At 39.2% G+C, this 21,707-nt stretch overlaps 1 protein-coding gene across 1 annotated transcript; it reads left to right on the top strand.

The window, feature by feature from the left end:
• Positions 1-7,390: 7,390 nt before the first annotated feature.
• ENAM (enamelin) lies at positions 7,391-21,144 on the top strand. The gene is made up of 8 exons (XM_059153811.1): positions 7,391-7,453; positions 9,284-9,352; positions 9,682-9,726; positions 10,415-10,456; positions 12,229-12,501; positions 13,834-13,914; positions 15,372-15,422; positions 18,301-21,144. The coding sequence occupies exons 1-8, from the start codon at positions 7,391-7,393 to the stop codon at positions 21,142-21,144; spliced, it is 3,468 nt and encodes a 1,155-aa protein (XP_059009794.1).
• The last annotated feature ends 563 nt before the right edge of the window (positions 21,145-21,707 follow it).

Genomic DNA, 21,707 nt, shown 5'->3' with positions numbered 1-21,707 from the left:
CATCCTGTGGGTGGGCTTCTGAGAATCATTCACTGAGAACAGGTGAATGTGGGTGGTGATGGGTTGGAAGGGAACCCACACTATACAAAAGCCACGAACAAAGGGCTGCACCCCATATGTATGAGCCTGTTTAGGGAGAAAAGTTTGAAAGATACGCACCGTTTCAATGTAGTCGTGTCAGTGTAAATGCTAGCATTTTCTGGAAAAAGTGATTAGATGATGTCTGGTAAGAAATGCTGTGATAGACTCAATAAGCTTCAACTTAACTCAATTATCTAGTCTGCTCTAACTGCTCATTTAAAAGCTGATTCATCTGGCCCATCATGCACTACATTCCCAATGCAAAGAGACAGCCTCTTGCTTTCAAGAGAAGGGGTTTTTTGGTGGTTGTTGTTTTGTTTTTGCTTGTTTGTTTGTTTCTCTACTTTCCATGCAATTGAACTTTAAAAAGCCATAATTTGTGTTGGTATTTGAGATTGAAACTTCACAAACCCACTTCATTTAAGTTCACACCCCACTTCATTTCTCCAGACAAGTCCTTTATAAAATCTTGGTCCTGGTGTCTTGACACCATGGGCGAAAACACGCATACTGGGTAAGGCTACACTATATTTAGAGTGACCAGGTTAACCACAGGCAGAGCTGGGTTCAAATCCCCATTCTACCACTTAGTCTTGCGGCAGTGAGTTAATTTCATTAAGATTTCATTTTTTCAATGGTGAACTCTTGGTGGGAGGATCATAGTTGTTATCTCAGAGGGTTTTTGTGAATATTAGATAAGAAAAATCATCTAAAGCACTTAGCACCGTGCTCAGCACGTAGTCAGTGAAGTGATTACTCTTATCTCTATTCCAAAGTTTTATTACTATAAAAGAATGGTAAGTAGGCTGGGTTTGTGGTCACTATTTTATCTCCTGAATTAAATTTTTATAACTGTCTCTTCTCAAAAGATACTTTAGACAACAGCAAGAAATAGTCGGAAGGTTAGTAAAATTAGAAGGTCTAGACACAAGCAGAAAGGAAGTACAGACAGGCTCAACATCGGGTCACAGGTGTTTTCACCATTACATTTATGAAGCACAGGGCCGTCCCCCCCCCCCCCCCTTAGAGGGGCCCAGGCAATGTGTTCACATGACCATGAGTGTTTTTTTAAACTTGCACAAGATTAGCTGAAATTGCTGTTTCTTTTGACTCTTGTGGTCCCTCAATTGTGTTTCAGCTCTCTCTTTCTTCCTCCAGACATCACCCATTGCTGTTCTCGGCCCTGCTTCCTTTCCTATGTTCTTCTGGCCACCTTCAACTCAGAGACCAGGTAGCAGCTCATATCTCACTTCCTCTGGGATGCTTTCCATACTAAAATCGCTCTTATGTGCTCGGAATCCCCCAGCTTTATTTCTCGTTATGCAGTATCCCACCTGATAATACAGTGTCTAGATCTACTGTTGGGTGAATAGCTCCTGGAAGGTATAAGCCATCCATGGTGCCCAGCATTCTAACACCACTCACTTGCACTGTGCCCAACATACATGGGCACTCAATAAAGGCATATTTCCTATGTCTGTCTCATTTGTGAGCTTTAGTAAGTGTTACTTAATGAAGGTGATTTTCTTAAAGGAGTAAGCTAATCTAAAAGCATGGGCTACTGATAGTATGATTGATCCAGGGACAGATCTCGGACTTTCCAGGAGCCTCGAGAGCTCTTTTTCCAAAACCACTTTCCTCAATCAGGCATTTCATCAGAACTGCACTGCAACTATTTTAGGATTCTCTTAGACTGAATGTCCAGCCCACTAATATTCTATTCTACTGGGAAAGAACAATATGCTTAGGAAAACAAGTAGGTTTTTGTTAAAGAAACTGAAACACTGTGCAGTCTAATGACATTCCCAAAGTCCCAGGGTTGATGAGTCATCTATCAAGAACTAGAAGCTAGAAAGTCTGACTTCCTGTGACTTTTCTCCATAGTTAACATAGAGACACCTAAATAGGGACACTGGCTACCTTTGTTTTAGAAGGAAAAACTATAAAATCTCTATCTTCCCATTATCGCTTCAATTCAAGCCAATGTAGCACAGAGTGGAGGACAGAACAGGGGCCCTGGAGGCAGACTCTCTGGCTTTAGCCATCGACTAGCTGTGGAACCATGAACAAACTCTTTGATCCTTCTGTATGTTGGTTTCCTTAAAGTAAACTGCGTGTACTAATAGAAGCTATCTCATAGGAATGTGGTTAGGAATAAATAAGTTAATCCATAAAAGGTGCTTAAAACAGCTCTCAACATACACAGCAAATGGTCGACAAATAAATTATTTCTACCCTGAGACGAGATCGCAACCAGCTTAAATGAGGTATAAGAAGTAGAAAAACATTTAACCCATATGAAGGACTTGGGTAGGAGTCAGGTGCTGTTCTTAAGCACAGTGTAGACATTACACAGTATTTTGAAGCCCGAGGCCTGTGTTCTTAGCCAGTGGGTTACATTTTCTTCTCCAGATAGTCTCCCCGAGATTCTGAATCATTTTAAAACTGATCTTGAGTACATACAAGACAGTTATGACTTAGAGTTCCAAGAAGTAAACACTACCTCGGAGTGTGGTCCAAATAAATAGGCACCCACCAGCAGGAACTCACAGATAATCACAGAATAACTCCTGTACGTGAAGGCCAAAAGCTGCACTTCGACGGGATAAATCTGGTCAACTTTACGATCCCATTTTTTTTTCTATATTTATTTATGTATGTTTGGTTGCTCTGGGGGGGGCAAGGGTAGGGAGGGGGCGTATTTGTTTTCCACTTTTGCTTTGTTTTTTAATGAATAAGCCTCGTGAGGTGAAATATGCCTCAGAAAGTCCAAGAAATGTATCAGTGGTCGGTATTAAAGCAGGTATTAAGCAAGCTCTAATCATGATCATGGGTAACATCTATCTACTTATCAGATTTATTTGAGCTATATGCTATGAACTTTAAAGATTTTTTAAAATTTATTATTGACAAAGAGAGAGGAAACACAAGCAGGGGGAGTGTGAGAGGGAGAGGCAGACTTAAGCCCCATGCAGGGCTCCATCCCAGGACCCTGGGATCATGACCACCGAAGGCAGACGCTTAATGACTGAATCACCCAGAATCCCCTATGCTTTGAACTTCCAAGGAATTATCTCATTGAACTCTTAACAAACTAATGAAGGAAATACTGTTATTAGCTTCCACCTTACCAATGAAGAAACTAAAGCTTAATTAGATTAATTCAGGGACACATGGGTGGCTCAGTCAGTTAAGTGGCTGCCTTCGGCCCAAGTCATGATCCCAGGGTCCTGGGATCGAATTCCACATCGGGCACCCAGCTCTGCGGGGAACCTCACTCTCCCTCTGCTCCCCCTGCTTGTGCTTGCTCACTCTTTCTCTATCTCTGGCAAATAAATAAATACAATCTCTAAAAAAAGAAAAGATTTAATTCACTTGACCAATTTTTTTTAAAACAAGAAAGTCATAGAAGTCGGAAGTTTGGACTCGATGCTGAGTTTTGACTGGGAAAATTTCCTACCCTGGTTTCTTGTGTGGGAAGCGTGGGCACCTAAGCCGGGGCTTCCCATGAAGAGGCCACTCATGAAATGTTTATAGAATAAAACTCTATCAGCCATTTAATCTGCAAGAGTTCAGGGGCTCCTGGGTCGCTCAGTGGCTTAAAGCCTCTGCCTTCAGCTTGGGTCATGATCTCAGGGTCCTGGGATCGAGCCTGCATCAGGCTCTCTGATCCACGGGGAGCCTGCTTCCCTCTCTCTCTCTCTGCCTGCCTCTCTGCTTACTTGTGCTCTCTGTCTGCTAAATGAATAAATAAAATCTTTTAAAAAAAAAAAAAAAAGAGTTCAACAGCAACTCCTCTTCTGCTGTGACAGAAGAGTGTCTCATGTTTAGAGCCTGTGTGTATGCTATAGGAGCCAATCCAGAGAGAAGTCAAGGTTATGGATACCAGTAACAAATGTCTAAAGCTCTATTTATCTCAAGTGTTTCATTCACTAATCCTTCACTGTTAGAATGTTCTACTAATAATAATTCATAGAACTTCAGGTCCACGGTTGTGCTTAGAGGACGATCTATTTTCTATGAGAACTCCGACTGCCTTTAGTCCTTGAGTCCTTAGTAAATCATTACAAGGTTAGTGTTAATGATAGTAGAATTAAAACAAGATAAATAAGATAAAATAAATCATTACAAAGTGTAATGTGGAACCATGTACTTATCAGTCACTGATCATCATTCTGTGCCTACTAAGCGCTAGGCCCTTTGCATGCATTATTTAATTACTTCTTAGAAGAAACATATTATCCCCATTTTGCTAAATGGAGAAACTAACAATTGGATATTTGTGGAAGGTTTAAACTCAGGCCTGCCAACTCCAAAGCCTGGCCTCTTTTTACCATATCTACAGTAAGAAACCAAAAGACTTTTCTGTTCTTACTGGCTTCACATCTAGGACAATGAGAGAATCTTAATAATCGGAGGCAAAACAAAACAACAGTTTGGAGGTCAGAGACCATTGGAGGATAGGGGTTCTCCTTTACGGAAAAAAAAAAAAAAAGCGTTTACACCCAAACACACAATTTCATACATTTACAGATCCCAGTTAAGAGGTTAAGACTTGTCTTATGGACAAGAGGGGAAACAGAGAAAAAAGAAAGGAGAGATGCTTAAATTTTTTAAAAGTCATACCATTAACATGTTTACTAGTAGTAGTAATTGTCTGAAGGGGAAATTTTTTTTTATAAAATCAGCAGAGATGACCAGAGTCAAAGGGAAAGTTCACAAATGACTGGTTTCAAAATATTTTATCAAGTTAAGCACTTTTTCAGTGTTTTGAAAGAAAAACGAGACTTGATTTTTCCTCCACCCTACCCACCACTACTAAGAATTCACCCATCCAGTAGCTCAGCTGAATATTTAAGACATGAATTATCTCATGGTCACTAATCAACCTTGTGGCAGAGGGAACTAGGGTAACTAAAGAAAGTGGTCAAAAGTAGGAGTACCTGCCTGGCTCAGTCGGTGAAACATGTAACTCCTGATCTCAGGGTCATGAGTTCAAGCCCCACACTGGGCCTAGATCTTACTTAAAAAAATAAAAAAGTACATCTAGGTTCTCTCCCTGATATGAGGAAGTGGTGATGCAACATGGGGGCTTAAGTGGGTAGAAGAAGAATCAATGAAACAAGATGGGATTGGGAGGGAGACAAACCATAAGTGACTCTTAATCTCACAAAACAAACTGAGGGTTGCCGGGGGGAGGGGGTTTGGGAGAAGGGGGTGGGGTTATGGACACTGGGGAGGGTATGTGCTTTGGTGAGTGCTGTGAAGTGTGTAAACCTGGTGATTCACAGACCTGTACCCCTGGGGATAAAAATATATGTTTATAAAAAATAAAAAATTATTAAAAAAAATAAAAAATAAAAAAATAAAAATAAAAAAGGAAAGTTTAATGGCAACTCAAAATAACCTAAATGGCTCAGGCCAGCATCAAAACTCCAGTGTCTCCAAACCATAAGAGACTCTCAATCTCACAAAACAAACTGAGGGTTGCTGGGGGGAGCGGAGCAAGGGATAGGGGGATTGGGTTATGGACACTGGGGAGGGTCTGTGCTATAGTGAGTGCTGTGAAATGTGTAAGCCTGATGATTCACAGACCTGTGCCCCTGGGGCTAATAATACATTATATGTTAATTAAAATTTCTTTTAAAAATCTAATCTAAAAAAAAAGGGGGGTGCAGCTGGGTGGCTCAGTGGGGTAAGCCTCTGCCTTCAGTTCAGGTCATGATCTCAGGGTCCTGGGATCCAGCCCCGCATCGGGGCTCTCTGTTCAGCAGGGAGCTTCCTTCCTCCTCTCTCTCTCTCTCTGCCTGCCTCTCTGCCTGCTTGTGATCTCTGTCTGTCAAATAAATAAATAAAATGTTAAAAAAAAAAAAAAAGACGTCTTCGTATGTCTTGGTATATTATGTCTTGGTAGCCTTATGTAATACAAACCAAAGGAAGTCCCTGAGTTGTTGTGGAGATAACATTACAGCTCATTTTAATTATGTACCAAATAAATATTAATTAAATATATTAAATTATAGTATATGTTGGCCTGCATTTCGATGATAGTCCATGATTTATCACAATAGGATATAGTTAATTTTCACTTTTGTTCCCTAAATATCTTTGCAAAAACAAAGTTTCTATACTTGAAAAACTCCAAATTCATCAAGGAAAGCATCTTCCAAAACTTACAGCTGTAAGCTCATTTTCCTGGACTGTTATTATATATAATAAGAGACTTGATTTGACAGCTCCGGTAATAACACATTATAAGTTTACATTGGATGTGTTTTTTTAACCTTAAACTCTTGTGATAGCAAAACCATTTTTCTCAAAGCTGATTGGTTGTGCAGGTCTGCAACAGAGCTTAAATGTGACCTTGCTATCCCAAACTTTCTTACAGGAGGAATTTTTTTATTTTAAGCCTTTTTGTTACACAACATGACATCTTCGTGAAGAATTTTTGTTTTATTATTAAGAAATAAACGTGTCTTGCTCCTTGAGATCTCCTTGGCTTCAGCAACTTGTGTTATTTCCACTGTAGAAAGTAAGAATATATTTCAAAGACAGGCTAACAAAGTTCAAGTAAAACTTATTTGTTATATATTGGAGCTACTAACTGAAATTGGGTGAGTATTAGAGATTATTAGCATAACTAATATAGTGCCAAAAAATGAACTTAATTCATAGATGTTGGTTGACTTCCTTACTGCATTCTCTGATGTTGGTTATATAGTCATTGTTTGCATACTGACCTTCCGATAAAACTTTAAACTGGGTTTATTTGGGGGATTGTTTTCTTCTAATTTTTCTTCCAAGCTACTTAGATCTCATTTAATATTATGTTTTTGTACATCTCCCTATAGAGCAATCAAGTTTAATCAATACTGCATTAGAAGTATCTCAAAAATACCATTCCTGGGTCATTTTCTCTCTAATTTAGCTTTTACCCTTCTCTTAACACAACAGAAGATTCAGCTTGAAGTCCCTCTAATAAGGCTATGATTGGATAAAATAATTTTTATTTTTGGATTTAATAATATTTTGGATTGTATAATTATTTTGGATTTTGGATTTAATAATCCAAATTAAATCCAATATTTTGGATTTAATAATGGATTTTAGATTTAATTTTTGGATTTAATCCAATTAAAATTTGATTTATTTTGGATTGGGTAAAATTTAAAAATTGGATAAAATAATTAACATGACATGTGCTGCCTTAGAGCTGAATTTTTGTTATTCATTTCGTTTATTTGCTTCATTTCTATATTTGAGTTTCTTCTCATGCCAAATCTGTGTTTTTCAAAATTTTGGTGAAAACATGCTGCCACTGAGGCACTGTGCTGACAGGCATGGAGCCTCTCTTCCTAAGCTAGATAACTTGGTGAGTATTTTTATTCACTTTTTATAATACCTACAGGTCACATATCAACTAAATACAGCCAGAAGTACAATTAAGAGGGTAAGACACTACTAAGTATGTCAGAAGAAACAAAGATAAGATGAAGAAGTAAGAACTTATATAGTCTTTGTACTCCACAGCCACCACAATGTGCGTTTTCAGTTAAAAAAGAAAGAGTTAATCATAGACTTTCATCCAATAATGAACCTTTGAGATGGAAGGAAACTATCAGTCATCCAATATAATATATTAATTTCACAAAAAGAGAAAATGAGTGGCATTTTGTATTGGCAAAGTAAAAAGCTACATCTTCTTGCTTAAGTGTGTGACATTATCAAAAATCTCAGTGACGGCTGCTATAGAGATTAAATGGATGATTAGACAAGATTAGGTAAGAAATTAAATATCTAACAGTTCCCCCCAAAATCTTGGGCCACAATCTTAGAAAGTAGATTTAGAAAAGAAAGCATTCACCAATATTCTCTTTATTAGCTTTCTTGTGTTCTAGTGAGCCTATACTGAAGACACTAGCTTCAGTTGTTATTTTTAATTTTCTATAATATCATGACTCTGAAAATCTTTAATTAACTGGAAAGGCATTTACATGTTACTACTTTCTTTGTTTAAAGAAAGTAAAGACTCTCTTTAGAGAGATTTTAGACTCTCCCAATTCCTCTGATATATAAAAGGTAATTGATTACCCCTAAAATTTAGGAAAATACTGAAGTGTCCTTTAATTATATTGCTCCTATGGGAAGCAAACAGAAGGGCAAGCATTGTCTCAAAATACTGCTAGATGCATTTCAAGCCCAGAAAAAGGAAAGAGGAACAAAAAAGACTGAGCTACCACTGGTGTCTACATGCTAGTTACTATGCTAGGAATTGTATTGTAACTGATGTACCATGGAAATAATTCATTCTGATTAAAACCATCATTTCCTCTATTGTATATGCAAATGGAACGGAGTTTTCTTAAGGAATTATACAAGTAAATGCTTAAAAAAAAAAAAACCCTTGTTCAAAGATATAACTACAAGTCTTAATTACACAGGCTTGCATAATTAACTAGAGTGGGATAAACGAAATCCATGAAAACATTCTCAACCTTCACATGTAAGTCTACAGTCTTCAGTCTTTTCTTCTATGTGTTTAAAGTATCTAACAAAGATATAAATATACCTTTGCCTATATTTTTCTATTTCTCTGACCAGCCCTTGAGCAGAAGTGATATTTTAAAGATAAAATAATAATAATAAAAGCAATAATAATAATAAAAACAATAGAGGAAAGAATAAAAGGATAGGATTCTGGAATATTCTAGCTTTTTTAATTAGCCTCTGTATAATGGAATGTTGTCTATGGCACCTTAGAAAGTATCTCAAGGTACTGATTTTGGATTGCACACTCACTGAAACTGAGATTATTCTGAATGGTGATTATAATCAGACATTACTATGCTGTTCTAAACCAGCCTAGCAACAGCACTTCAAAATCATCAATATTCCTATTTTCAGGTAAATTCCTAGTTTCTAATGTCACATTCCAGTGATATAAACCATCTCCCATCTTCTCAAGTATCAATCTTCTCTCTCTCTCTACCTCATTTTTATCTTTCCTGTTTAATCTGACACTTTTCACAGTTTAGGACAGTACCAGGTAGTAACTCGCAGTTTCTTACTGTAAAGCAAAAACGGTGGCCAAGGCCCTCATCACGGTCTATTTCTGTGTGCTCTCCTCGACAGACAGTTGGGCAAAATGTCACCAGCAGAATCATTTCACAGTCCAAAAATAAAATCCAGTTTTATATTCCAGGTACCAAGTGGAAAAATGAAGATTCTCCTGGTCTTTCTAGGTCTGCTTGGTAATTCTGTTGCTATGCCAGTGAGTATCAAAGAAAATTTTAGGGGGCACTTGGGTGGCTCAGTGGGTGGAGCCTCTGCCTTTGGCTTGGGTCATGATCTCAGCCTCCTGGGATTGTCAGGCTCTCTGCTCAGCGGGAAGTCTGCTTCTCCCTCTCGCTCTCTGTCTGCCTGCCTCTCTGTCTACTTGTGATCTCTCTGTGTGTGTGCCAAATAAACAAGTAAAATCTTTTAAAAAAAACAAAATTTAGGACTTTTCTTTGTGTTCTATTGTTGCATAGCTTAGAAATAATTACTGGGTCCACTTCAAGTGATGTTCTGAATTTGACACCAGTATTTTCTTACTTCCAGATGCAAATGCCCCGAATGCCTGGATTTAGCAGTAAAAGTGAGGAGGTATGTATATTAAGTCCCTGGGGAGAAGTTTTCCTAAGCCCTCCCCGGAGAGTCCATTAAAAAAAGGGAAAACTTTATGATATATAACATTTCTTATGAAAGAAACAGAGGGAGGGAAATTTGAAAGACAAACCTTCAAATCAAGGCAAAGTAGTAATTTCCCCAGCTTCATACCACCTACTCACTTTCAAGGTAAATGTGAATTTGGGTCCATGTATAGTTAATGTTAGCTTCTTCGTTAAGTTTTTAAGCTAGCAAAGGTAGACATTTGTACCAAGGGTTTTTAGAAGGTAAACACATAAGCATATAGTATCTTCTACATGACTCTTAGCCAAGACCATTAGTCAAATTCAATACACATCAGAAAGGAGAATCATCTTTTCATAGAATTAGCACATTCTCAAATTCCAAACATCAAACGTTGAGTAGAACATTGAAAAACTTCAAAGTACACAAGATTTTTGTTCTCGATTATCCTTTATCAATTCTTCTCAAAATAAAATTCTGACTTAAAAATTAAAGTGACCTAGGGTTTTAATTGCATACTTATTTTAAATTCATGCATAACTAGTAAAAGACATTATGACTATTATATGTTAAAACCAGAAATTCATCTTATTTCTGGTGATTTGTAGATTGATTAGATAAAAAGTTTTCACTTTGTACTTTTGCATTCCTTTGGTCACAGATGATGCGATATGGTCAATTCAACTTTATGAATGCCCCACATGTAAGTTCTGCTTTGTATTATTTCTGACAATTTCTTGTTTATATATGGATAATTACATTATAAGGTTTGTCATAGCTAATAAAGATACTAATAGTTATCCACATGTTTTAATTGTAATGTAATCATGATAAGAGTTTCAAAGGGGAAAATCATTTCATCTGTCTCCTCACCCCAAATTTTCTTCTTATTCTTTACTGTTGTTCTCTTACATAAATAAAAATTATTTATTAATTACCAACATTCTTTATATCCAAGAGAAACTAGTTCTGGGAAAAGATCACACAACATGCATTCACAAATAATGACGACAAAAAATAGCATAGTAAATACTCCAGTTGTATGTGGGGGGGGTAAATTTTATTTGGATTATCTTGAAAGATAACACTAAAATTATGAAATAAGTTTTTATCTTTTTAAAATAAGTTTAAGTTAAAATTACCACTAGTGCTAATTCTCAGAAGCAACTAATAATGAATCATGTATCCATTGGATCTTTTTGGCATAGTTTTTCTGAAAAAATATTATATGTCACTTTTGACTTTTGTGATGATCCTAAGAACCATTGGAAGGAAAAATCAAGGACTTCCTCAATTTTCTCTTAATCCTTTATTCAAGCCATTGTCTTTGAAAGCTTCTTACCTACCATCATCATCCTGGTCAATTTTCTAACTATTGATTGGCCCAACTCTTTCAAATTTTCATTCTCGGTTTTAGTGACTTTGCCTGTGATCTGAAATTTTCACCAAGTTAATGGTCATGAAATTCTGCATCATAATGCAAGATTCACAATTTCACCTTCCATCAGTCCATATGGTGTTTGTGCTGTCTTTGTGTCCATCACCCAGTAGACAGCAAGAGACTGATTAATGAAGACTGGGCATAGAGACTGGTGTTAAGCCAAAGCAGGAATGTTTGAATGGGAACTGACATTGTAGGAGGTCAATTCAAAAATCAGCTTCTTCAGATTAGAACTACTTTTGCTTCCCTGCCAACCTTGAAATTGTGGAGATTGTGATAATGCAGATGGAATTAATGAAAATTCACCAGGCACCATATAAGAATGTTTACAAAGGGAATTTTTATTCTATCACTCTCTTTTTCGTTGTTGTTTTTTTTTTTCTCTTTGTCACTTTCCCTTCCTTTATCTTCTTTTTGCTTTTTCTCCTTTTCCAGCCTGTAACAAGTCACGGGAGTTTTGAACTGGATGCCAACTCCTCTGTAACCTGACTCATACACTTACGTGAGTCAGTGTTTCAGAGTTAGAAAATTATCAGCCAAACTCTTAAAACGAAACATTTTCACCTTATCCTATCTTTTGCTTTGTTTCGTTGGTTGGTTTTCTAAAAGACAGAGTTTCATTTCTGCAAGGCAACATTTTTAAGAAATGCTAAAGATCTTGAGGCTTCTATGGTTGAGTTAAGTTTCATAGAAATTTGGGGACGCCTGGGTGGCTCAGTGGGTTAAGCCGCTGCCTTCGGCTCAGGTCATGATTCCAAGGTCCTGGGATCGAGTCCCGCATCGGGCTCCTTGCTGGGCGGGGAGCCTGCTTCTCTCGTCGCTGCCTCTGCCTGCCTCTCTGCCTGCTTGTGTGTACTCTCTCTCTCTATCTCTGGCAAATAAATAAAAAAAATCTTTAAAAAAATAAAATAAAATAAAAAGTTTCATAGAAATTTGAAGACCCTTGTCTGAGTTTTAGAGACTAACATTAGTGGATGAGGAGAGCTGGAACCTCGGCCCTCCTACAATTTGACCGTTTTTTGCTACCCTTGCAGATGGCACAACTGGGCCCCTTGTATGGGAATGGCATGCCCCAGTTCTTACCACAGTACCAGATGCCCATGTGGCCTCAACCGCCACCCAACACGGGCCACCCACAGAAACCCTCATCCCCTTCAGCACCCAAACGCCAAAAGAGCAAGACTGATCAAGTCCCAGAGACTCAGAAACCCAGCCAGCCTCAACCAAAAAAGCCACCGCCAAAGCGGCCTTTAAAGCAGCCACCACCTACGCCAGCACAGCCAGAAGAGGAAACCCAGCCACCTCAGGTGAGGCTTGCACGGCAAAATTCCAAACCAGAGTCAATAAATGTCATCAGAGGGCTTTGGAGAAGCATACCATCCCCACATACACACTTTGTCCGATGTTTCTCAATACAGGTACTGCCATGTATGAAATCAAATCGTTCATTTTTACATTTTTCTCAGGTGACCCTGAACCACCTATTGAAAATTGCCTTGCAGGTTACCTCCAGTCTTTGTGTGATTAAAAACTACCCAAACAAGGGGGGTGGGGTTAGGGACATTGGGGAGGGTATGTGCTATGGTGAGTGCTGTGAAGTGTGTAAACCTGGCGATTCACAGACCTGTACCCCTGGGGATAAAAATACATTATATGTTTATAAAAAAATAAAATAAAATAAATTACCCAAACAGGGGAGGCCAGCTGGCTCAGTCCGTAGCGCATGTGACTCTTGGTCTCTCAGTCACGAGTTTGAGCCCCACATTTGGTGCACAGATTATTAAACACACACACACACACACACACACACACACACTTTTTTTTAATTTAAAAAAAAATTTACCAAAATACTGTTGCCTTAGAGGCTCCTTTTAAAACGCAGAAACAGCATGGTATTGTAACATGAGCACTAACAGATGAGTCAGGGAACAGAGATTCAAGTTGTACCCCCAGCCCTTGTTAGTTGAATGATCTTGAGTAGCCACCTTACCTTTCTGGCTCCAGGCTCCCCATGACTAAAGAAACAATCTCTAAGTCCTTTCCAGATCTATGCTATGATAACCCAAAATACTTGAAAGGTGAAAATGCTTCCAGTACTTCTGTGTGGTGTGAACATTCCTGATGTAAAATGAGAAGATGTGCAAATGATTTCTCAAGGTATTATCCAGTGTGGTGCTTCTAGAATGCTATCCCTTCGTCAGTTAACATTCACTATATTTATTATCAGATGCCATTACAGATGTAGAGAATACAACATTGAATAAAAAGACCCTCCTGGATCATATACCAACTGAGAGATTCTGGGCAAATGACTCAACTTCTCTGAACCCCAGAATCTTCTGTGAAAAGGAAATTACATCTTTGGCATGTGTCTTCTCTGTTTATATGAGGATTCAATCAGCTTACCTCAGTAAAATGCATAGCACAGTACCTACAACAGAAGTGTTCACGGATGCTGATACTAATGGTTGTTGTTATTACCATCTCAGCCCTAAAAAAAAGGAAATCACAGTTTAATGCAAAGGGAGATGCAGACTCCCAAGTAGCAAACACTGTACCTTGTATTTAATAGGTTTGTCTTGTTTTCCATTTATCTTTCTCGCGTCCCCATCACTGAATGAATCCTTCTTTCTCTTTAGGCATTCCCACCATTCGGCAATGGGCTATTCCCACCATTCAGCAATGGGCTCTATCAACAACCACCCTGGCAAGTCCCACATGTGAGTTTTTTTCTTTATACTAGAAGTGAAAAATAATATTAACATGTTATATCTCAAACTAGTATGAGTTCACACTCCCTAAATGAAATGCTATCTGGAGAGCATGAGAGAAAAAAATCATCACATCAGCAATCATGTAGGGAAAAATGGTTTAATGAATTTTTTACTTGGGCAAATTGGTGGCATGAACAGTTGAAATCACCAACCACTAATAACTTAGTTAATGAAATGATTTTAAAGGACCGTGCTATTTTGCTACTATTCCCCACTTCCCTAAAAGATGAGAAAATACAAAGATTATTTCATTGAATGTCATGGGGAAATTGAGACAAAATGGAGTTTGAAAATCATGAGCTATGATTAGACTAAGATTTTTTCATGATATCTTATTATTTCTAGCCACAGAGGCTTCAGGATAAAGAATCTTGAAAAATAATATTTATGAGAGTCCTTTAAAGTTTAAAATTCATTAAAATAAAACATAATATTGAAATTATATCACAAGAATTAAAAATACAAATCACAAAATAAACTGAACTAAAGAAAAGTTTAAAGCCCAATTGCTATTAAATTAACAGAAGCAGCAAATATTTGATGACTTTTTTTTCAGCTATGGCATTGGTTTTTCTTGTCTATAACTCTATAAGCAAGAGGCCTTTTTATTGATAAGGAACAATTCACTCAAGAAGTAAGAGTTCCTTACTTTTTTTTTTCTTTAAAAGAGTGACTTCCTTTCACTGGTCATTCTGAACTCAGGAAACTAAGGCAGTACCAGGTGAAGATTCAAAAAGCAGATAAGCAAAAAAAGAATTGCAGATAAGCATGATTCTTGTGTTCAACTATGATCTCATCCACATAGGACATCCTGAAGGTCTGTGGGAGGTGGATCGATTTTCTAAACCCTCCCCTGAGCAAATGCTCAGCCTCCAAGTCTGATTAGGAAAATAAACCTTACTCAAATAAAAAAGGTATAGTAATAATCCAGAAGCTGTTGTCAGTTTGTCATCCAAAATGTGACATAGACTCCCTAAAAAGAGCATCATTATTTAATCTCCATTATTACATGTTCTAATATGGATGTTTAGATCCTAATAGCACTCAAATCTCTCCCTCTCTCTCTTCCTCTGTGTGTGTGTGTGTGTGTGTGTGTGTGTGTGTGTGTGTGTGTTTGGGGGGTGAAGGGGTGACTGCTAGGAGATGCAGCCACACATGGTATTCTGAGTAGGATAATCTAGAATCCAGCTGAAAACTTTGTATTTACCAGTATTCACTGATTGATTATAATTTTAATAATTATAATAAAAAGATTGTGGGAGCTAAAGTCTCAGAAGCTAAAAACGAACAATGCTAACACCAAATCATTGACTTGAACTAATTTAAGACACCATGAGTCGTGCAAACAAATGGCAGCACAGAACATGGTTTCCCCTTGCATTCATTATGCTTTCCCATTTCAGAGGGTACCACCGGGTTATGGACGTCCACCAGTCAGCAATGAAGAAGGAGGAGTGAGTACAAGTAAAGCTACATTCCCCATTAGGAATTGCAATCCATTAGCCTCTGCTTTTTGATTCCTATCTAATAAAAAGAGTAAAATTCAACATGAGAATTTATAGCTCAAGTGCCCATGATGTAAGAAAAATATCCAGTAACAAAAATAAATGTAACATATCATTTCTCTTCTATACATCCTGAACTCTCTCCCTTTCTCCCTAACTCCCTCCCTTTCCCTCTTTCTCTCTCTCTCTCCCCCTCCCTCCCTCTCTCCTTCCCTCTTTCTCTCTTTTATTCTCTGTCTCTCTCTAAGAAGACTAACCTTAAAACCTTTGTTCCCAGAGTCTTTGGACTCTGGAAGGAATTGCATCCTATAAAGTTATCACCAGAAGGGAATTAAGTAATCATCTAACTCCTTCATTGTACAAATAAGCTGAAACCCAAAGAAGATAAATTACGAGTCAATTTCACCCACAGAGTTAGTGGATAAACTGGACCCCAAGCTCTTCTGACACCCTGTCCAATGGCTTCTTTACCACACCACACTAGAAGAGCCAAATGCATGTCACAGAGTGATATACACTGTGAAAATACTCCGCGTCATCAAAAATCATTTTTTTTAAAGATTTTATTTATTTACTTGACAGAGAGAGATCACAAGTAGGCAGAGAGGCAGGCAGAGAGAGAGAGAGAGGAGGAAGCAGGCTCCCTGCTGAGCAGAGAGCCCGACTCGGGACTCGATCCCAGGACCCTGAGATCATGACCTGAGCCGAAGGCAGTGGCTTAACCCACTGAGCCACCCAGGCGCCCCAAAAATCATTTTTGATTCTGGCATGGAACTCCACCCCCTGGAACTTACTTTCTTTTTCCCCTAAATATATACGTCCTCAGTGAAATGGCTCTAGGGGACCAGGGAAGGGAAATGGAGCAAGGAGGGAGTTAAAATAATGACACTGGAAATCACTGTGTCAGAATGGCATAAGGTGCTTTTAAAAAGGTGTACCTGGCGGGTTCAGTCAGAAAAGCATGCGACTCTTGATCTCAAGTTCATGAGTTTGAGCCCCACGTTGGATGTAGAGATTACTTAAATAAAAAAACTTTTAAAAATGTTTTAAAAAGTTTAAAAGTTTAAAAAGTAAAATAAAAATTCCTTTAGAGATTAAAATTACCAGATAAAAATGATTCAGATAATTGTATGCAACCCAGAAACAGGGACTTTAAATTTTCAAAAGATAGTATGAGGGGCGCCTGGGTGGCTCAGTGGTTTGGGCTGCTGCCTTCGGCTCGGGTCATGATCTCAGGGTCCTGGGATCGAGCCCCGCATCGGGCTCTCTGCTCCGCAGGAAGCCTGCTTCCCTCTCTCTCTCTCTCTCTCTCTCTCTGCCTGCCTCTCTGCCTACTTGTGATCTCTGTCTGTCAAATAAATAAATAAAATCTTTAAAAAAAAAAAAAAAAAAAGATAGTATGAGAAAATAAAGCAGAATGGCCCAGGCAGTCAGCGTAGGCATGAAAAAGTCTGTTTTCCTCCTCCTGGGATGTCACTTGGCAGAATGTCCTTGAGGTTCATCCATGTTCTGCCATATTGAAGTTTCCTTCTTTCTTAAAGCTTAACAGTACTCCGCGCTGTGTCTTTACCACATATGCCTTTTCCATTCATCTGTCGATAGACCTTTAGGTTCTATTGTGAACAGCGTTGCAGGTAACAGTTGAGATTTGCAACCGCATAAAGTACAAGGGGGAGGAAATGAGGCTGGATGGATTAGTCATGGGCCAGATGATTTTTAAAAATTATTAGCGTGGTGGTAGCAGTGTTTTACAAGGTATAATGTTTGTTAGGTACTTACTAAGTCCCAGGCACTGAGATTGACAGATGTTTTCTCTTTTGACCATCATGACAACTTATGAGGTAGATATTCTATTATTATCTTGAGTTTACAAATAACTGAGGTTATCATAAATTGAGGTTATCCCAGAGTCATATTATTAATACTGATGGAACAGAGATTTTAACCCATATCTGTGTAGAACCCCACTCTTCAGACCTGCTTTTGATGTTGTGCAATGGGGTTTAGAGTCTATCGTTAAAGGTAAGGGCAACTTTAGACAATATTTAAAGAGGAAAGTGATAGGTGTTCTACCAACCCCCACCCCCAAGCTCTACTGTTCTGATGGCAGTGGAGAGACAAGACTAGAAGAAAGTAAAATTACACACAGAGTGACCAGTAAGAAAACTATTGCAATAGTCAAAGGTACTGGGGATAAAGGAGGAGGGACAGAATGGAAGTTTAGATAATATAGGACTTGGTTATTAACTGTCTGGGGGAAATTAGAGAAGAGTAGAAACCTGGAAAATTGGGTAGATAGCAGTGAATATTGTTTAGATATAGAATATTGGAGAAGGAAGTTTTGGGAGTATTAGGTTTAACTTACATTCAGTTGGAGGTGCCCATGAAATCTTTAGTGATGAAGTCTTGCTGCCTCAGCCTCAGGAGAAAGGGTCATGGGCCAGACTTGTGGCTTTGGGAGTCACTGGTATATATCTGTACTGAGCAAATTGGCCTGCCATAGATTGCTCAAGAGGTGTGTAAAATGGGAACAGAAGAATGGGAAGGGTAGAAAATGGGATTCTTTAAAAAACAAAAACAAAAACCCCCTCAGATTTAGGATCTAGGCCTAGGAAGAGAAAACTGAGACATTAACAGTCAGAAAGAGTACCCAAAGACAGAACAAGAAGGGACTAGGGTCAAGGAAACCAAGGTGGAATTAACTTTCAAGAAAGAAAGCATAGCTAACTGTTTTAAAAGAAGCATGTTGATAATTTCCCTATTATTCTGAGCAACAACATGGTAGGAAACAAAGAGTAATTACCAGTTTCCATCTTTTTCCCTACAGAATCCTTACTTTGGATATTTTGGATATCAAGGATTTGGGGGTCGTCCTCCTTATTATTCAGAAGAGATGTTTGAACAAGATTTCGAAAAACCCAAAGAAGAAGATCCTCCTAAAACAGAGAGTCCGGGCACTGAGCCCTCAGCTAATTCAACAGGTCCTGAGACTAATTCTACTCAACCAAATGCACGCAGTTCTGGAGGGAGTCAGGGTGGAAATGACACCAGCCCAACAGGAAACAGCCCTGGTACAAACACGGCTCAGAATGGGGTTATCTCACCCCCTACCATTAATGTTTCAGGCCAGGGAGTACCAAGAACTCAAATCACATGGGGACCAAGTCAGCCAAATATTCGTGAAAATTATCCAAATCCTAACATCCGAAATTTTCCTTCAGGGAGACAATGGCGTCCCACTGGTACTATCATGGGGCACAGACAGAATGGGCCTTTTTACCGAAATCAACAGGTTCAAAGGGGTCCTCGGTGGAACTCCTTTGCTTTGGAACGCAAGCAAGCAGTTCGTCCAGGAAATCCAATTTATCGCAGGGCTTATGCATCTACTGCAAGAGGGAATTCTCCCAATTATGCAGCAAATCTGGGAAATATCAGAAGAAAGCCTCAGGGACCAAATAAACACCCTGTGGGGACCAATATTCCTCCTCTGGGTCCCAAACATGGTACTGTTGTCCGCAATGAAAAAGTCCAAAATCCAGGAGAGAAACCAGTAGGTCCAAAAGAAAGAATAGTCATTCCTACAAGGGATCCATCTGGTTCCTGGAGAAACTCTCAAGATTATGGAGTTAATGAACCAAACTATAAAATGCCTCACCCTGAGAGTAACATGCTAGTCCCAAATTTTAATTCTATTGACCAACGTGAAAACTCTTATTACCCAAGAGGAGATTCCAGTAGAGCCCCAAATTCTGATGGACAAACCCAAAACCAGAATTTGCCCAAAGGGATTATTTTGGAGCCAAGAAGAAACCCATATGAATCAGAAACTAACCAGCCAGAATTAAAGCACAGTACCTATCAACCTGCATACCCTGAGGAAATTCCTTCCCCTGCAAGAGAACATTTTCCTGCTGGAAGAAATACTTGGAATCACCAAGAAATCTCTCCATCTTTTAAGGAAGACCCTGGGAGGCCGGAGGAACACTTACCTCATCCGTCCCATGGCTCTAGGGGAGGTGTTTACTACCCTGACTATAACTCTTATGACCCCAGGGAAAACGCACCATACCTTAGAAGCAATACGTGGGATGAAAGAGATGATTCTCCCAATAATATAGGGCAACCCAGAAATTCGCTGTACCCCATAAATACTCCAGAACTGAAAGAAATCGTCCCCTATAATGAAGAGGACCCAGTTGATCCAGCTGGAGATGAACATTTCCCAGGACAAAGTAGATGGGGTACGGAGGAAACAAGCTTTAAAGAAGGTCCAACAGTTAGGCACTATGAAGGTGAGCAATATACCTCAAATCAACCAAAGGAATACCTTCCCTATTCCTTAGATAATCCATCAAAACCCAGGGAGGATTTCCCTTATGGTGAATTTTACCCCTGGAACCCAGATGAGAATTTTCCATCCTATAATACAGCTCCCACTGTGCCACCACCTGTGGAGAGCAGGGGCTATTATGTTAATAATGCTGTTGGACAAGAAGAAAGCCCTCTGTTTCCTTCTTGGAACTCCTGGGAGCACAAGATTCAAACCCAAGGACAGAAAGAAAGAAGGCCATATTTTAACAGAAATTTCTGGGATCAGCCAACAACTTTACACAAAATGCCCCCTAGTCCACCACACCAGAAAGAGAACCAGCCCTATCCCAGTAATTCCCCAGCTGGGCTTCAGAAAAATCCAACATGGCATGAAGGTGAGAATTTGAATTATGGCATGCAAATTACCAGGTTAAATCCACCAGAGCGAGAACATCCGGCTTCCCCAAACTTAATTCCTCCAAGTTACCCAGCAGGTCAAAAAGAAGCACATGTATTTCACCTAAGCCAGAGAGGTCCCTGCTGTGCTGGTGGCTCCACAGGACACAAGGACAATCCACTTGCTCTCCAGGACTACACTCCATCCTTTGGTCTTGCACCAGGGGAGAATCAAGATACCAACCCTCTGTACACAGAAGATAGCCATACTAAACATGCAAGACATACCATCTCCCCTACAAGCAACCTGCCTGACCAAAGAAACAGCTCAGAGAAAAGACTGCCTGGGGAAAGTCAAAACCCAAATTCTTTTAGAGATGATGTGTCTACTCTGAGAAGAAACACACCATGCTCTATGAAGAATCAACTGAGTCAGAGGGGAATTATGCCCTTTCCTGAGGCCAGTTCCCTTCAGTCGAAGAATACACCTTGTCACACAAGTGATCTTGGAGATGGGAACAAGGTTTTGGAACCAATATTTGAAGGCAACCAGTTCAATGAAAGGACTGTTGACCTTACTCCAGAACAGCTTGTTATTGGCGCACCTGATGAAGGCCCTCAGCCAGAAGGAATCCGAAGTGAAATGCAAGGAAATGAGGGGGAAAGGCAGCAACAAAGACCATCAAGCATCCTACAGTTACCATGCTTTGGCTCCAAAATAGCCAAGTATCACTCCTCCAGCACTGGAACTCCCTCTAGCATTGGAAGGCAAGACCCATTTGATGAAGAGCCGATTATGCCTACCGAAAGTCCGAACTCATTGTCTAGGTTAGCTACTGGAGCAGAGTTTCAGAGTATAAATGTAGACCCACTTAATGCAGATGAACACACTCCATTTGATCCTCTTCAATTAGGGACCAATCCACAGGACCACGTGCAAGACTGCTTACTACTTCAGGCCTAGGGATTATCGCAACCAAACATTCTTTGGGGAAGGAAAATACCTGATATTCTACAGTGGTTCCCCAACATTCTTCCCCTCCCACACTGTCCCCCCGCCCCCCGCCAGACTCAGTTAAGTATCTGACCTTGCTGGTGATCCTTAAGTTTTTCCCCATTCCAGCAATAGGAGTAGTGGCCCAGGTGATGAGGTTGGGCCTCTAGATTCAGTACTGTCACAAACACAGACCTTCAAAATAACCAGAAAGGCTATGACCTCCAGCACTTTGAAACTTGGAAGCCATTTGTCTGGGTTAGTTTCCCTTTGTTTGCTGATTCTTCCTTTCTCTTTCAAAGGTTCGTACTTGCAAAATTCTCTGGTTTTGCAAGACAGAAAGGCAGATGAACTTTCCATTTTATGCATGGAGATCGATATATCAGTATAATCCAGATGACTGTATATTTTTTTCTTGTGTTAGTCTTTGTCAGTTTTTTTTCCCTAATATTCTTTTGATATCTCTTATCTTCCACTGTTTCTCTCTTTACTCTATCATTTCTTTGCTTCCTTCTGTGTTTTCCTTCTGTCAG

This window comes from Mustela lutreola, chromosome 1, assembly GCF_030435805.1.
Source record: "Mustela lutreola isolate mMusLut2 chromosome 1, mMusLut2.pri, whole genome shotgun sequence".
Classification (NCBI taxonomy): Eukaryota; Metazoa; Chordata; class Mammalia; order Carnivora; family Mustelidae; genus Mustela; species Mustela lutreola.
Note: the sequence above shows the minus strand (reverse complement) of the source record. Positions and strands in the feature narration are given on the sequence as shown.

Excerpts from the sequence above, each read along its gene's own strand:
- ENAM (XM_059153811.1), top strand. The coding sequence starts at position 7,391 with ATGCTGCCACTGAGGCACTGTGCTGACAGGCATGGAGCCTCTCTTCCT. Across the intron at positions 13,915-15,371 it reads CACCCTGGCAAGTCCCACAT|AGGGTACCACCGGGTTATGG; the intron begins GTGAGTTTTTTT and ends TTCCCATTTCAG. Across the intron at positions 15,423-18,300 it reads TCAGCAATGAAGAAGGAGGA|AATCCTTACTTTGGATATTT; the intron begins GTGAGTACAAGT and ends TTTTCCCTACAG.